We start from the raw sequence: 18,679 nt of genomic DNA, 5'->3' as shown, positions 1-18,679 counted from the left end.
CCCAAGTATTATGAAGGTACATTTTTCCCACTTACATTTTGTTATCTAAAATCTAAACATGTAGTTTATTGTTTCATGTCCCTTCGTTGTCTGTTTAAAGAAAGAGTCCGTTTTGAGAGAAAAATTATTCTTTTATTTTTAAAATTTGTTAAATAGACAAAAATACAACAAAAGAGACAGAGAATGTCAAAGATTCATTGATCAAATTTGATATCTGAATTAAGTCTCTCTACTCTTTACAAATAAAGACAAGAATTGGGAAAAATTGGGAAAATCTTAAAACATATGACAAATGATGTGTAGCAGGACATCTGAAACACATATGATTTGTGTTGTATATTGCATAAATGTATAACATATTATGTATAATCTAATAGCAAGTGATGCATTCAAAAAATAGGAAAAATAGGAAATAACCTTTAAATAGCAGAGATGAATGAGTCCAAATTTCTTTTCAATCTCCAGGTTCATAAATGGACGACCAAGCCAATAAAAGAATAATTTGCAAATGTGACTTAACGCAGGTTAGAATGAATAAATGTTCAGTTAGATATTTAGAGTGGAAATGAAAACAAAATATTTGTGACTGTTGTGAAAACTGGATCAAATATAAATAACCAAGCATGCTAGTATTAGATATGATGACATTTTAGGATAATTAAGCCAGTTTAAATAAATATGTGAGACTAAAACAGCGATTTAGAACTTTTTAAATTATTTTAGCTCAGAGAGGAACCTAAAATTGTGATTACTTTGTGTCAGACAACCAGGATGGAATTCAAATGGCCATTGTAGGTTCCAGTGAGATTGAAATGAGTTGATTGAATTTAGCACACAATGGGTCATTGAGAAGGTTTCTGTCCATAGAATCAGATTGTTTGTACAATGAGATCGTTTATGATCACATAAATCATTTTTGCATATGCAAATAACATACACCATGTTTGCTTTTTATGTCGATAAATAGTGTTAGTTTTAACATGCACAGAAAATAAAGAAAATGCAGTTCATCTTTGTAAATAGAATTACATGTTCACTTTCATTTTTCTATCTTATGCCTCATCATACAACTCCAACACGTTTTACTTCTTTGGAAAAACAAAACAACTTCTTCCCTCCCATCAAGAACACATAACACTTGCTAAACAGTGAATATCTTTACACTTACTTCTGCTCTCACTAAATACAAACATGGGAATTCGACCATGTTTCATGGCATAGTTTCTTTAGAATTACAGTATTAACTTTAAGGCCAACCTCATAACCACATTGGAAATGGGAGTTAAACCAAGGGCGATAATTACTTAAACGTGGGTCTACGGTGTCAGCACAAGTTAAAGGTGAAGGGTGTACTTTTGTCAATATTAAAATACTTCCTCCTATCCCCAGTTTAATATGCAGAGACAACTGTAAGCAATCCATTGGTTGGATGATTTCGCCTAAAGTGTAACTACTACAGCTCTTTGGTGCTTTAAAACACTTCTCTGTTTGATTGAGAATCAGGGTCAATGGCGACAGTTTGGGGCGGCACTATCTGTTTGACGACCAGTAGAAGATGTGTTTGGCAAAGCTGTTTGAAAACATTCATTATTCCATATGATGCCACTAAAGGCGAAGAGATGACACACTTCACCTTTAATAGTCCCACTCAACTGGTTATAACATTCAAATATGTATTCCTATTCACGTGGTTGTCAATGTTTGTGGCAAAGATGACCGATCAAAACAAAGACTGGGTTTTATTTGGCCTTCTCGGGTGCCACAGGATCCGTTTGCACTCCGGCATCAGAATGGCGTTTTTGGCCCTGCGAGACATACCAATGCATAACGCAATATTAGTCAGCCTAACTAGCAAGGAAGTGTTTATTTATTTACTTGTTTGTAAAGGTGCCTGAAGCACAACCCTTCGCAACCTGTCTGACAACTGGTCCTTTATTTACTTAAGTGTTAACAATGGATCTTGCATCAACATGTCCTATTTAAGACCAGTTTTGGGAAAGTGGATGCTTAACAGTATTTGTGTGCTGTTTTTGTGTTTGCATCTTTGTGTGTTGTGATTATTTAGTTTTCATGACACCTTTGTTTCATGAATGACATGCAAGGATCGTCTCACTTAAAGTTGCCATAATTGTGTACAAATACACCGATCAGCCACATCATTAAAGCCACTGAAAGGTGAAGTGAATAACATTGATTATCTTGTTGCAATGGCACCTGTCAAGGCAATATATTAGGCATTAAGTGAGGAGTCAGTTCTTGAATTTCATGTGTTAGAAGCAGAAAAAATGGGCAAGCGTAAGGATCTGAGCGACTTTGACAAGGGCCAAATTGAGATGGCTAGTCTACTGGGTCAGAGCATCTCCAAAACGGCAGGTCTTGTGGGGTGTTCCCAGTATGCAATGGTTAGTACCTACCAAAAGTGGTCCAAGGAAGGACAACCGGTGAACCGTCGACAGGGTCATAGGCACCATTGGCACATCGATGCGCGTTGGAAGCGCAGGCTAGCCCGTCTGGTCCGATCCCACAGAAGAGCTTGTGCAGCACAAATTGCTAAAAAACGTAATTCTGGCCATGATAGAAAGGTGTTAGAACACACAGTCAATTGCAGCTTGCTGCGTATGGGGCTGCGTAGCTGCAGGCCAGTCAGAGTACCCATGCTAACCCCTGTCCACTCCCGAAAGCGCCTACAATGGGCACGTGAGCGTCAGAACTGGACCATGGAACAATGGAAGAAGGTGGCCTGGTCTGATGAATCATGTTTTCTTTTAGATCATGTGGACGGCCGGGCGCATGTGTGTCCTTTACCTGGGGAAGAGATGGCATCAGGATGCACTATGGGAAGAAGGCAGACCGGTGGAGGCAGTGTGATGCTCTGGGCAGTGTTCTGCTGGGAAACCTTGGGTCCTGGCATTCATGTGGATGTTACTTTGACACGTACCCCCTACCTAAAGATTGTTGCAGACCACGCACACACCCCTTCATTTGGCAGTGGCCTCTTTCAACAGGATAATGCGCCCTGCCACACTGCAAAAGTTGTTCAGGAATGGTTTGAGGAACATGACAAAGAGCTCAAGTTGTTGACTTGGCTTCCAAATTCTCCAGATCTCAATCCGATTGAGCATCTATGGGATGTGCTGTACCAACAAGACCGATCCATGGAGGCCCCACCTCGCAGATACCACAGGACACCTTCAGAGGTCTTGTGGAGTCCATGCCTTGATGGGTCAAAGCTGTTTTGGTAACATGAGGGGGACCTACACGATATTAGGCAGGTGGTTTTAATGTTGTGGCTCATCAGTTTACAGTAAATATTTATACACATAGTGGATTTATTTTAATTTCGAAACATATAAAATAAAGAAACATGATGTAACATGACTAAGCAGTATTTAAGATTCTGCACTATTTCTTGGAGACTAATTAAATATGCTAATTTGTGAAATTCAGCATGTTAACTCCTTTTTACAAAAGTCCAGACTTCATTTCACCCAAACTGTTTTGCTGATAATATAATTTGTATAAGAAAAATAACTGTATTAAATGAGAAAAATTCAAAATAGAAGCATTTTCACATTTGGTCTCAGAATTTTGTTCTCCATTGTATATCTATTTTATAACACAAGATATTTTTTTATTAGGAGGAAGTTTTCAAAAATATTGAAACATAGATAAAAGTTACATTTCACATTAGAAGATTTCATGTAATATAAAATTTCATACAATAATATAAATTAAGTGTGATATTTTTGTGTCCAGTTTGATTATTATTTTATTTAAATGGTGTAACTGCATTCAACATACATTATTAAAGCACAGAAATAGTTCTTGTCTGTATATAATAGATGTAGATTTTGATAAATGAGGCCACCTAGTGGACATGATCAGGGTTGTGCTTTATTTTTATTATTTGACCTCATTTATTACTTTGATGACCTCGAAGATCATTCAAGGCATGTTTTAAGATTAATAGCCAGCCAACAGTATGAAAATAATCAGGATGGTTAGATATCATATTACAAAAAGTTTTTCAATGACAGCATCTAACTGGCAAACTACACAGACTGCAAATGCTCACAAATTTTTCCTCTGTGAATTCTTGTCTAATCTCTGGATTTCTACTTAACCATGTTTTTGAAGAACAGCTGCAGGGAGTTCCTCTTCTCTAGTTTGGGAGGGATGCTGGGCGAGGCGTTATCTGTACTTGCCACTGATTTGTTGTCCGGGGCTGGTGTCGGGGTGGCAGGTTTTGGCTCCTCTTTGGTCTTCCCGGCTGGAGCAACGTCTGACACGGTGGGTGCAGCTGGAGTCTCCTTCTTGGGCTCTGCAGCCTTGAGTTAATATAAATTAAGGTTGATTATTGAACTGCATTTTTATTTTCAATAAAATCTAAATAATACAACCTGATATGCTATATATAATTACATACCTAAATATTATAATATATCAAAACAGAATAATAAAATAACATTTAAATATATAATAATCTCTAATTATAAAATGATACACGTATGGTGTGTATTCATTATATACTGTATATTAAGGAATTCCAAAATTTCACAAAATATATCTATATTTGGAAGACATATCTGTCTATATAAATAATATAATATATTAGAACAGAATATTAAATAACATTTAAATATATAATCATATATTATATAATCACTAAATAATACATTTATTAAAAATATTATTGTATTAAATATATATATATATATATATATATATATATATATATATATATATATATATATATATATATATATATATATATATATATATAAAATACATATATATATATATATATTTAATGATATATTATTAATATAATTAAGAAATTATACAAATATTTAGAAGTCACTTTGGATAAATGCATTGTGATTAAAAAATAAATAAAAATAATCAAACATATGGCAGTACAGGTATTTAGCAAGAATTACATTAACTTTCAAGTTAATAAAAATAGAGCCATATACACTGTACATACACTACCAGTAAAATGTTTGCACATACTTAAAATAATTTATGTTTTATAATATATTAATATGATAAAATAATATATATATAATAATATTAATATATTAATAATCAAATGAACAGTATATATATACAGTACATTTGATTATTAATAAAATTAATTAATATATTATATTTAATTTAATACACTTAATTTGATTATTATATATTTAATTGTATTGTTTATAATATATGTTTAAATTTGATTGTTATATTTTTTACTTAATATAAACAAAGATGCTCTTTGCATTTTTAGACACAACATAATTCTTATATTATTTGTTCCATTGTTTTGAAGATTTTACTATTACTCTTAAATGTGGAAAATAGTAGGCCTAATAATAAAAAATGAATATGTGTGTCCAAAATTTAGAATGGTAGTGTATGTCAAATGTTAACTTGCTTAATAACTGTGTCACTAATATGAAGCCTTTTAAAATCAATAAAAACTGGAGTGTCAGGGAGCAGATATTGGACAACACAAATAAGTATGTCAGATGCAAAGCTCAGCAGTGCAACAAAAATCAATCAGTTTGGTTAATGGGAAAATGGCCATTGTATATTGCCATTTACCGATCCAGCAGCAATTTGGACTCTGGCGGCAACGCTGGACGCAGCTGCCTGGATCCTAGTGCTCATTTGGCCTAGCAGTACCTCAAATTCACACAAACTGTTATTGCATGCAGTTCTCTATATCAAAAGTATGATGGTTATTAATCTGACATCGGTTTACCTTAGGTTTGAACATTCCAAAAGTCGACTTTTTCTCTTGTTTCTTCTCCTCTGGTTTGGGCGCTGGAGGTTCTTCGGGTTTGGCGGATGCCTCAAGGGTGCTGGTCTTAGATGCGTCTACCTGCTGTGTTTGAGAAAGATAAGAAAAAGGCTGTTCTTATAACAGAAGTTAAAAGAACTGAGTGAGACTTCAAGAAGATAGTGGAAGGATTGCAAGGCAGGGTGTGAAAGAATAATCAGCAGAGAGCTTGAAACAGATTGCATTTCATTTATGAACGGAGAAGCAAATGTTCCAGGGGCCCTTATAACTGTGCATGTGCATGAAGTGCCACTTTCCATGAATAGGGTACAAAATAGGACTCCTAGTTAAAGTTTTGTTCATTTTCAACAAAGGGAAAGCTCAGGAGGACACGCTAAATAATTTATTAAGTTATTATAAAATATTTATTATTATTTTATATGATAATTTTTTTTATATATATAATAAATTAATATGATAAAAAATAGATAATAAATAATATAATAAAATATAATCAACCTATTATATCCATTTTTGGCAATGGATTGTAAATCAATTCGACAGATTAGAGATTATGTAAAACATTGATTTGTTTCCTATTCATGGAAAGTGCCAAGTACAAGATGGAGGTAGAAAAATGCATGATGTTCTTCAGGAAAACTGTCCCACCAGCATGCAGCCCACGAAGAAACAGTCGATCAGCTGAATTAATTTACCTGCTGCACCTCAGTAGGCTTTTTCTCTTCCATCAAAACAGGCTGCAGGTAAGCAAATATTGGGCATTAATTTAGCAATAAACTATGGCTCTTTGCACTCGTTCTTGATACTGAGTCACTGCTTACACAAAGCCTGCAGTCACTGAATAAATCTGATGTAAGTTATGAAGTGGTTGAATGGAGAGCACTGGAACCCAAAGCACATGGTTTAGTTGGCCGACTGTTGTGACATGAGGTAATGGCTGCTGTAAACATGATATCACCATAGCAGACATTCAGTTCTTATTATTTCTTGCTGATTGTATGCATGTAAAAACCTCCCAAACACAGTTTCTAGTGTTGCTTTTTTAATACTAGAATATTCAATACAATCAGCTCTCTCACACAATGGGCAAAATAACAGTAGTGTTGGATTAAATGAATTTAGCATGTCTTGAGTTATAAGAAACAATAATGGGATGAGTTCTGTCAGTTTAGAAATAGCCTTTGCTTTCATTTACCACATTTGATGTCTTAGCTCTGGAGCCACGGGTTGTTGCCAGCTGAACTTTTGACACAGCCTTGCCTAGCAACACCTTAAATTCACATTACACTGTTATGGTGTGCCACATACGCTACATACAGTATATAATGAGAATCAAAGCTCTTGAGAAGTATATTATTGAAAAACTGTTACAGTAGAAACAGCTTTATTTACAAAGGATAAAAAGTATTTGGACACTTTTGGAAACTTAAAATGAATGAATGGATTACATTAGATTACAAAATATCACACAAAGGGGTACCTGCAAACAATTGATGATCGACCTTTTCTCAGGACTTGTTTGACATTTAACCAACTGGCCAATGGAGATTTTTTGGGGATGTATGAAGTCAGTGACCCTCAAGTTCACACATGTGTCCAAGCAGAGTACCACAGGTGTTGTTCTTCTCACCGATATACTGTATTTAGGTTCATTTATAATTCTAAGCCAAAAAAAAATTAAGAAAATAAAAATAAAAAAGAAATATATATATATATATATATATATATATATATATATATATATATATATATATATATGGTTGTTTTTGCTTGAAACGATTATTAGAGCTATATTTCTTTCAAATAAATGCCTTAAAGGGATAGTTCACCCAAAAATGTAACTTCTCTCATCATTTACTCACCCTCATGCCATCTCAGATATATAGCCTATGATTTTATTTTCTGCTCAACACAAACAAAGATTTTTAGAAAAGTATCAGTTTATCTCTACATCTCTGTAGGTGCATCCAATGCAAGTGAATGGTGAACAAAACTTTTCAGCTCCAAAAAGCACAGAAAGGGAGCTTAAAAGTAATCTATCAACATCTAAGTCCTTTTTTCTGTAAATCTCCATTTTCACTTTCACATTCTTCTTCTTTTGTTTTTGGCAATTGGCATTCTTCATGCATATCGCAACCTACTGGGCAGGAAGGAGAATTTATAGTAAAAAAGGACTTTTTATATTGACCTGTTTCTCACCCACACCTATCATATCACTTGTGATGGTATGGATTAAAACACTGGAGTCTTATGGATTACTTTTATGCTGCTGTTATGCATTTTTGGAGCTTCAAATTCTTTTTCACCATTCACTTTCATTGTGAGGACCTACACAGCTGTAATATTGTTTGTGCAGAATTGTTTGTGTTCTGCAGAAGAAAGCAAATCATACACATCTGGGATGGCACGAGGGTGAGTAAATGATGAGAGAATTATCATTTTTGGGTGAACGTTCCCTTAACTGGCACCGTCCAATATTTGGGACATTTTCCTGCTTTTATGCATTTTTTTATGTTTATTGTACTTTATTAATTAATTACTTTCAAACCCAACTTTAGTTTTGACAAACCTTATATGGTTTTAAAGCTACAAGTTCGATATATATTAGAAATATGCCCACTGCGTTGCGATCTGAATTACGTCATTACAGTAATGTGTTAAAATACTGAAAGAGTGGATTTTAAAGCATGTGACATGTGATCGGTGTTACTCATCTTTTAAATCTTCTGGTTTTGACTGATCGGATGATGGCAGACAATTCCAGCATACCATCCATGGTAAGTGTCCACTACTGAAAATAGACTGCCATTTTATCGAAAACACAGCAAAAATATTTAGCGAAAAATTAGGAAAAACATTACTGATCCTCCTTTGCTTTGCCATGTAATATATAATATCTCTTATCAATAAAATATGGATTTTAAAGCTTATTTTATCAATCAGCATCGAGTTCTCTGTTATTCTGGTGAAAAGTCTGAGTAGTTGGCCCCACCCACGAGCCTTGAGCTGTCAATCAAACCAGATCAAAAGGTCCATGGCCTCTCCAAAATGCGCATTGGCTGTTTCAGTGTAAGGATCCAGCCAGTGGATCGCTAGTCAAGATTTGATTGACAGGTCATGTAGCCGTTGGTATGCCATTTCTATGGTTACTGGGCTTGACCTTGTTCATTCCAAAACAGTGTTATCACCCTAGTGTTCGTTTAAAGACAGAACCAAAGGCTACCATTATGGCTCTGCACTTTCTGCTATTTCTGATGACCGATAGGAGCCGAAATATGACCTTTTGCTGCTTCTATCAATGGAGCTATGCAAAAACATTATCATTTGGATGTTCGGTGCTGGGACTGAGAGCAGCTATTGACTAAAGCTACAAGCACAGGCACTCATCCATGTCAATGAATGGGCTCATTGGAGCATTTATGATTCTATTTAGTGGTAAAAACAATCTATTATAATTTTATGGCAGAAATAATATTAATATAAAATATAAAAGAGTCCTAAAATGATGTATATAGTTCCATGCATTCAGGAATTACAGGCATTTAACTTGAGTATGTCACTCTGGCAACAATGGAACTTTGATGTCATCTTGTGGCCACATTTGGTACTGCACCTAGTCTATTTCTGATATGCCATTTGATAATTTATTTACTTCTAATTTGGGACACACTTGGTTTGACAAGTGGCTTTAATTTTCCATAATTTTTTTGGTTGCCACATATATTTTTTATTAAGGAAATACAAGTTTAGTGCACTGCATTTTAATTGCAACAAACTTAAACTTCTATAACTTTTATTTATAAACATAAATAACTGTTTTCACTTTCTTTAAAAAGAGACCAAAATGAGGTCTGTAATATCAAGCGTTCAAGAATTACAGGCAATTAAAAAGTATGTCATTTTCTGGTAAATGCTAAAAAGGAGGGGTGCCAGAAATAAATGGCAAATACTTGGTTTGATATATTGTTATATAATACAAATAAATGTTTTACTTTATAAGCGTAGCTTAAGTGTCCAGATACTTTGGGGGGACAGTTTATGTGGTTTGTAGTAACCTGCAGGTACTCCTACCATTGTGGCAGCAGGTGTATTTTTACCTTTGGACGAAAGAGTTTGCTGAAAGTACTGTCTTTGGGTTTGGTCTTGGTCGAGCTGTCTGCTGCTTTTGTTGAAGATGCTGCAGGCATTTCCTCTTTCTTCACCGCTTTACTTTCCATCTTAGGTGGTGCTGGGGGAGGTGGAGTAGGTGCCTTGGGAGCTTCCTGTACCTTATAAAACAGTGTATTTTTAATTTCAAGCACAAAATGACGGTATCCATTTAATCCATAAACTATATATATATATATATATATATATATATATATATATATATATATATATATATATATATATAGGAGGGCAAATGGCCACTGTAGGCACCCCCCTGTGCATGTCCCTATTTGGATGGTCTTCATGATCAAGTAAAGTAGTTTTTCTACAGCTTTGTTTATAAATAAAAATGTATACAAAATTAAAAATGACATTGCCAGGGTCATATCACCTCTGTGGAGGATGTAATGAAGTTAAAAGTGTTAAAAGTTCAAACGGGTCAAACTGACCCGTGAATTCATCCAAGAGGAATAAAATGTCTAAAATGAAAGGATGTGCTCACATTTATTGATGGTGCTGGAGGTGTCTCCTTCTGTGACTGCACAATTAAAGAGACAAAACACACAAACAAAACAAAAAAATTATTATGACAGTCAGTGCCAGGATTGACTGTTCAGACTTTTTTGCCTTGCCTGGAGATCTTTAGTATAAGAGCTCTGATGACTGAGTAATTTTATAACAGTATGTCATTGCATGCAGCAGACCTGAAGACTAATGAAAATGGGTCTGATTAGCAGTATTTAGAGCCTTTTTTTTAACTTTTGTCATCCCTATAAAGAGTATGCATAACAGTCTTATGTAGTAATAAATCTCTTAAACAGAAAGTGAGATCTTTATAATATAATGTAATATAGTATGATATAGTATGTATTGTATCATATCATATAAATAGTTTTGTGAGTGTCTAGTTGTATTACCTGGTCTTTTGAAGCATCAGGAGTAGCTTTGCCTTCTTTGCTTGTTTTGGTCGGAGTGACCTTCACATGCAGAAAAGAGAATGGAGACACGGAAACATTACAGTGACTGTGAAAAAGCATCAGAGTGGCATGTTGAAGTGTATATTGCTCCTTCAGGTACTCCATGTTAGATAGCTGCATGGAGGTGAAGGTATCAAGATGGAGACACCAAGAACATATCTCTTGTGAAGATAATGCCTGTCAAACTGAGATGCAGTTTTGACTGACTCGCTTTACCACAGGCACACAAAGGGGTTCCTAGCAGGGACCGTTCTGAACATGTTTCTCGTATTGAGTCAGCCATTGTCCTCTGGAGATGGCGTAGGCCTACCCATGCTTTATCAAAGCACATCACAACTCCAAATGCACAGTCCTCCCTTGTAAGATCACATTATGCAGCAAACAAAAGGCTGCCACATTCTGACATGTCCAAAGACATATGATTTAGCAGTGTGCCAGGGATAGTTGAGCAGATACCAGTTTAACAAATACTACTTGCTGGTGCAGAAATTTCAACTGTTTATATTTTAGTCAAATATACAAAAATACTCCCTGTTATTCTCTCTAGGTTATATTCCATAATCACTGCACACTTCATTTCATGTTGCTCTAACACAAATTTTACAAGTACTATTTTCTTCATGCGATTTTCAGTTTCATATATTTCAACATAAACTGATGAAATGAATGGCACTGTAAAGTGTAAATGTTGCCTCAAAGAGAATAAGTTAACACTTATGCCTCCAAATCATGCAAGGCTTTTAATGGCAAATTAAAATAATGGCAAATTGTACTTACAAGTGTTTTGAAAAAGTTCATAACTGTTTTTTCTGCTTCTTTAACGTCCTCTGATGGTAAAATGTCTTCGGCAACTTCCACAAGAATGGATTCGAGAGCTTTATCCTCTGGCTCAGGCTCTGTGCTTGTCTTAATGTCCACTGTTTTCTAAAGACAAATCCAGAGAATTAGTGTTTCAACACTACAGCTGATGTGCAATAGCTGCATTCACATACGGGCACAATTCCATCCTTGCCTCTGCCTACTCAGACCAGCAGCAACAATCATTCTTTTATTAACGCCTGTGTACCCCTCTCACTCATTGATATTCAGCAATGTGCTGGACTTAAAGTCTGTGCGTGCTTTTGCTAAAAAATGTGTTATATTTATATTATAATATGTACCATATGTGGTTTGTTTGTTATATTTTGCTATTTTTTTCTGTTTGGGCAATAGGGTTTAGAGAAATTAAAGTGATGAGTCACACAAAAATGTATATTACTGCAGGGGAAAAAGTCCTCTTGGATCTTATGGGTAAAATCAAAATCATTCTCCTCTTCTGTAACAACATCACTGTTGTCACTGACCTTATTTGCACATCTGAACTCATCCTTATCAGTCAGGCAAACCTCAGTTGTGATATGGATGGTACATTCAAAAGCACAGATATCTACACTGACCTGCTTGTATGAAGCATCTTCTAAAGCCTTAGTGGCCACAGATCTCAGTTGAGAAAGCAATTTTTTAGGTTCTGCTAAATCATTTTCTGTCTGTGAAGGCTTAGGTTCTTTTATACACCCGGGATCACCCTGACATCAGCATCGATAATCACCCAACTTTCTTCATCTACAGCTGCTGTTCCATTAGCAAGTGAGATGGATCGGACAGCAACAGGAATAATTTGTTCTTCAACAATCAGTGCCGGTTCCTTTGCTTCATTTATTTGCCCCATTGTTTCTTCAAGAATATTTAATTGCACTTGAGTGATCATACCAAGTTCTTCCATCCCAGTTTCTGATGCTTCAACACCTAAAATTTGGTACTCGGTAATCTGCAAGATTTAATCAGCGACTAGCAGTGGCTCCTCATTTCCAAGGACTGGTTCCTCAACATGAGACAAGACCTCTACAATATCAACTGCTGAATCTGAAGATAGTATGACATGTACAGTAACACTATCTATTTCATCAGTTACTTTCATAAATTTTTCAGAAACAGCTTCACTGGTAAGAGACTCCGTCCCATTGAAATCAATGGAGCTGATTCAGACACATTCTCAGTTGTCAATAGTTGCTCTGTGTCTGCTATGATAACTTAAAACATTTTTATCAGTTCCTTATCTTAGATCAAGGTTTGTTCAGCATCGGTAGCCTTGGGTTCTTCATATTTAAATGATACGGGCACCTTAGCTTCAACTGCTGATTCTTCTTCTACAGCCTTTTGATGTTCTACATACATGCATCTCAGATTCTTCAGTTCAATCACTGTCACTTCAGATACAACAGCAGATTCCTCAAATAATGTCGGTGGCTCTTCAGCAACAGCTACTGGTTCCTGTTTATCGTACCCAACTGGGAGGACCTTAAAGCAGGTTACAGCTTCAGCATCAGTGCTTGATAACTCCAGAGAGATGTTTTTGGTCAACAAGCTTGAATCTGTTTGCTCTTCGGATATGGATTCATCTTGGATGGATTTAGTCGATTGCAATTTGAACTTCTCCAAAACTTTCTCAAGAATCTCCTCTTGTACTCTATTAATGTAGGCTCAGGTTGCAATGCATATATATCAATTCAAAGGATGTGCTGTTACCTCGAAGATGCTTGGGAGAACATTTCAGGTGTCTTGCATTTGAACGGGTTGACAAAACTAACCAGCTTAAGCTAAATTTGATAGCAACATTTGATACATGCAACGTTTAACACACTAAAGCATTGTTTTTGTGGTGAATGTGCTTCCAGATACTGTATGCTACAAATATATAATGGGGAATAAAGTCGGACACTGTGTCCTAACTAGGCATTACGTGCCAAGATTCAAATGTGAAGCTATTTTTCTCTCCATACTGAAAACGAAAGGGCTGCACAACACGACAAAATCACAGCCAATCAAAACATATTTTATATTTAATATACAGTCACGTGGATCAGGATTTTTGGACCAATGACTACACAGTGGGTGGGGCTACCAGCACAACACTGATTTACAAACTCAGGCCATGTCCACACTAGCTTGATTTTGCTAGATTTACACCTCTTGTACACACTAGAATGCCTTTTTCCAACACCAAAAACAGACTTTTGAAAACCCTTTTAGTACCGCATACTTTGAAAAACGATGGCATTATGGTGCTTTGACGTCATGTCAGAATTACTGTCATTACGAGATAAAACTCGTCGATTTTACTCTGAACTCTTCGTGTCCTCGGACTGAGAAACTGTTTGTTTCCATGGCAACGTGCATTACTCTAAAACAGTCTCAGTCAAGTCTGTGCATTCATGGAATTCAGAGTTTACAACTTGAACACAACTTGAAGAGCTGAATACTTTTACAAGTCAGAATCTGAATCATTTCTGAAAGGTAAAAAGGGAAAGAATTGTAACAAAACTGTTAAATCATTTATAAGTTTAGCAACTTCTACTCACAGGCTGCAGGTCAATTTTCAAATCCCCCACTGTGACCTGTCCATCAACTGCATCGTTGCTCTGTGCAGCAGCAGGTTTCTCCGGCTCACTCTTCTTTTTTAACATTTTACCGAAGATGTTGGTCACCTCTTTTTCTGTGGACTTTGGTGCCTCTTTTTTGGGTTCTGCACCAGTTGCGGCAACTGTTTCCTTTTCAGGGGTATTTACCACATGTGCAGCTCCATTGGCTTTATTACTGTCCACCTCCATTTTACCTTGTGATGGTTTTGGGTCTTTTATGTCAGTCACTGGAGGGATTTCACACTTTATTTGCACAACTTCTTTGCTAACCACTGGACAAAAGAAAATACAACAAATCGTCCATGTAAAGAGATCTCATATGGAAATATGATTTATGGAAATACATATAAAATACATATTCAGTATGTTTGTTCATGTATGTTATCCCTGAAAGAAATGTCACATATTTGTATATACACTCACCGAGCACTTTATTAACTCTACACCTAATTATTCATGTGATTATCTAATCAGCCAATCGTGTGGCAGCAGTGCAGTGCTTAAAATCATGCAGATACGGGGAAGCAGCTTCAGTTAATGTTCAAATCGACCATCGGAATGGGGAAAAGTATGTGATCTCAGTGATTTTGACTGTGGCGTGATTATTCCAAAAACAAAAAAAAAACATCCAGTGAGCGGCAGTTCTGCGGACAGACACACATTGTTGAAATGAGAGGTCAATGGAGAATGGCCAGGGCCTGGTTTCCCGATAACGATCTATCTTAGCGGCTAAGAGCATTTTACTTAAGCGATTTTAAAAATGTTTCCCAAAACTGTACTTAACATGAACGTGCAAGGATGCGCTTTATGTGCTACAATAGAGAGTCGCTGTCCACGCGACAGTGCTGAAATGGGAATTATAGTTCTGCTCGTCATTGTAACTTTATTATATTTGTGCGTAACTTTACAATTAATATGCTGAATTTATGAAAACTTAAATTTTTGGTAGCAATTTTAAACATATGCGACATACAGTATATTAGACTGTGTAAGTGAAAAACAATGTGCTTCATGCGGCATATGTAAGTAAGATTATATATATAAAAAAATTATATATATTTGGCCATATTTATGGTCAACTAAATCCAAGCACACTTTAGATCAAAAGGTTTTAAAGATCATGAAAAACTTATTCAATCAAGTGTATCCATAGCTTTGACTGGTAGTGTATACACAAATGAAAAACCACTTTATCCACCATGTGCCCAGCTACAACACCCAAAGTTTATATAGAGCTTTGAGTCATGTTCTCGATTGTTGGTTTACTTGCTCACTTAATCCATACAATGTGCATTCCAGCAAGAGAGTTTAGCCTGATGTTTTCCCTGATGTTTTCCCTGCAGTTTCCTTATTTTAAGATTATGATGCTAAAAAATAATACTTGTATGCAAGTAAACAACATAATAGAGTAAATGCATAGCATATCATGTACATACCAGGTAAGTCTGGAGGTGGGACTGCATGTCCATTCATTTCTCCATTTTGGATCTTTTTCTCAACAGCATTTGCCTGGTAAATGATTTTGGTTAGTTTCATGTTATGTTTTAACATTGTTATTGGAGATAATTTGGCATGGTAGCTGTGTTAATATTTTCTTTGATGTCTGCATAAACATAACACTTTCACATGATTGCCTTTGGTTTGATTTTTTCACATGATTTGCTAATAAAATTCGCAGTAACTCAAATATAACTTTTTGGAATCTTTCAACATTTCACCTTTTGCAGTTTCTTCTCAGTTGACTGCTCGTTTCCCATCTTGACTTCAGGTCAGCAACTGAAAATCTTCATTGAAATTGGAAACGAATTTAAGAACAGTCAATGAATATAAAAAAAAAAAACTCTTCTTTTGGTGCACACACACACACACACTTAAATTTCTAACGCATTTTCGAACTTAAATTTCATAAAAAAAATCATACTCTTTAACAAAATAAAATATTCAAATCAATATTTGTTTTAATATACACATTGAATTTGATGAATTTTGTTCTAAACATTTTGCAAAACTATTTGCTAAATAATTTTTTGAGTGTACAACACTCAAACAATAAAACAAGGCCCTTCCTGCAATTTGTACTGCAAAGAGTACTCCAAAATCTGTTTTTTTTTTACTTTCAAAAACATCACTCTCTCATGCAAAAACACACACACACACACACTCACACACACACACACACACACACACACACACACACACACACACACACACACACACATATAAACACACACACTCACACAATAAAAACACACACACACACACACACACACACACACACACACACACACACACATATAAACACACACACTCACACAATAAAAACACACACACACACACACACACACACACTCAAAAAAAGCATCTATTACAAGTGACATCTATGAGTGACATCTACACTTTATGTATTTTAGACCCCTCAAAATAATTGTTCCAAAGTCTATTACAAGAGTTGAAATCAACCAAATAATTAAATTACAGATTCAACCCAAAACATTAAAATGTATTGCATAGTGGAGTCCCCCATAGGTTAGTTGCTGTAAAGGTTGTTGGTTTGGACCCCAATCATGGCAGACAAATGATTAAATGTTAAGAGGACAGTTTACCAAAAATTTTAATAAAAATGATGCTAAGCAGACCGTTAGCTTCAGTCACCATTCAATTCCATTGTATCTTTTTCCATGAAAGTGAATGGTGACTGAGGCTAACATTCTGTGTAACATCTCCTTTTGTGTTCCACAGATTAAAGAAAGTCAAACAGGTTTGAAACAACTTAAGGATAATTAAATGATGACAGAATTTTCATTTTTGAGTAAACTACCCCTTTAAATATCTCTTCTGGTAATTATACAGCTTATAAACACTTAACAATATTTGTATTACCTTCCCAGTATGTTGTGCCCCAAACAGGCAATTTGATTAGAATCCGAGTAGTTTCCCAACCTCGATTAAAGTAATCACCAGCGCTCTGCCATCTGTCAAGCCCATGTGTACACATATACCCACCCACTCTGAGGACAGGTATATGTGTACACATATACCTGTCCTCAGAGTGGGTGGGGCTCCAAATTAGTTATTAGTTATCGTTATTAGTTACATGAGACAATGTGTTAATGATGTGCTCTTGATCAAGTTCAATTGTTTTTTCACTGATGAGCTATTCTATGTACAAAGTGACGAGCTTTCTTACATTTGATCACACACAGCTAGCATAACTTTGTGAAAATGGCATAAAACTATCACTGAACCAGGGAAAGTGCCAAACTGCTCTGAGAACAGCTCTCAAGGGCCACTCTGTTTTGTAGGTGTGGTTGGACCCAAACAGGATGTGTGTAAAGGATATTCATTTCTCAAAGTTTATTTGCTCTTTATGACTCTCATCCAGGTACATGATACCAACCTAAGTCTTTATTTATTTAATGGTTCCTCACTAGCTGAAAACATGGGAAGGAACAGGAAATGCATTTAAAGGCATAGCTCATCCAACAATGAAAAATCTATCAGAACTTGTATATCATGTTTTTTTGTTTTGTTTTGTTTTGTTTTTCCCCATACAATGAATGTGGCTTACATTGTGGTTCAGTCTTTAAGCTAGAGAATGTGGGCTGTCTTCTTAATTTCAGAATATTTAGGATCGTTGATTGGATCATCTGTTGTCTACAGTCTGTTAAACTGATCAATTTCAGATCATCATTTTATACAATGTATTTTTGTTGCATTTTTTGGATAGCGTGACAATCCCTGCAAGGTCTTGTGACCCATCAACTTTGAAAACTATTGTTTGTATATGCTTAAATATGTGGGTCCCACAGCTTATTCAAGGCCCCCTTGACAGGGCCCTGTGACTATGAGGGGCCCCAAGACCTCTTATATGAACCCTTTTGCCTTCCTGTTTCTAATTACATTTTTGTTTAGCAACTATTTAATCTCATAATGCCATCTGATGAAAGTTTCCATGCTCTTCTGGAAGTAAAAGACCATGTAAAATTATTTCCAAAATAGCTACCTTCATATTTTACTGCACATTTTTAATGTGAAATCTTTGCAGAATTAACAATAATAATTGTGTCGGCATAAAACAGGTCATTCCATAGGATAAATCCAATAATTATTCTAAGTTTGGTTTCCCACATGCCCAGGCAGGGAATTCAAACCATTCCCTAATGTCCGGCCGTCCTCTGGGAGTAAATGCAACTATCTGATTCACAAATGGATGAGTTCACAGTTGTTTGATCTGAGGAATCCACTTGCTTGCCAAAGTGTACTGTAAACTTTTTAATATATTTTGAATTAAATTAAACCTCAAACAG

The 18,679-nt window shown here is 35.6% G+C and overlaps 1 protein-coding gene across 3 annotated transcripts; it reads right to left on the bottom strand.

Annotated features, from left to right (window-relative positions):
- Positions 1–220: 220 nt before the first annotated feature.
- On the bottom strand, positions 221–17,377 carry LOC127628381 (uncharacterized). Of its 3 annotated transcripts, XM_052105094.1 has the most exons (13): positions 17,253–17,377; positions 16,091–16,156; positions 15,809–15,881; positions 14,313–14,644; positions 11,692–11,838; positions 10,855–10,914; positions 10,440–10,475; positions 9,886–10,056; positions 6,484–6,525; positions 5,750–5,872; positions 5,590–5,670; positions 4,125–4,328; positions 221–1,805 (listed from the first exon to the last, which is right to left on the bottom strand). In XM_052105094.1, the coding sequence occupies exons 2-13, from the start codon at positions 16,127–16,129 to the stop codon at positions 1,740–1,742; spliced, it is 1,374 nt and encodes a 457-aa protein (XP_051961054.1). In that variant the 5' UTR covers positions 16,130–16,156; positions 17,253–17,377; the 3' UTR covers positions 221–1,739. The 3 variants fall into 3 exon arrangements, with proteins under 3 accessions (XP_051961054.1, XP_051961058.1, XP_051961055.1); XM_052105098.1 differs by lacking the exon at positions 5,590–5,670; XM_052105095.1 differs by lacking the exon at positions 6,484–6,525.
- Positions 17,378–18,679: the final 1,302 nt, after the last annotated feature.

This window comes from Xyrauchen texanus, chromosome 35 (genome assembly GCF_025860055.1).
Source record: "Xyrauchen texanus isolate HMW12.3.18 chromosome 35, RBS_HiC_50CHRs, whole genome shotgun sequence".
NCBI lineage: Eukaryota > Metazoa > Chordata > Actinopteri > Cypriniformes > Catostomidae > Xyrauchen > Xyrauchen texanus.
Note: the sequence above shows the minus strand (reverse complement) of the source record. Positions and strands in the feature narration are given on the sequence as shown.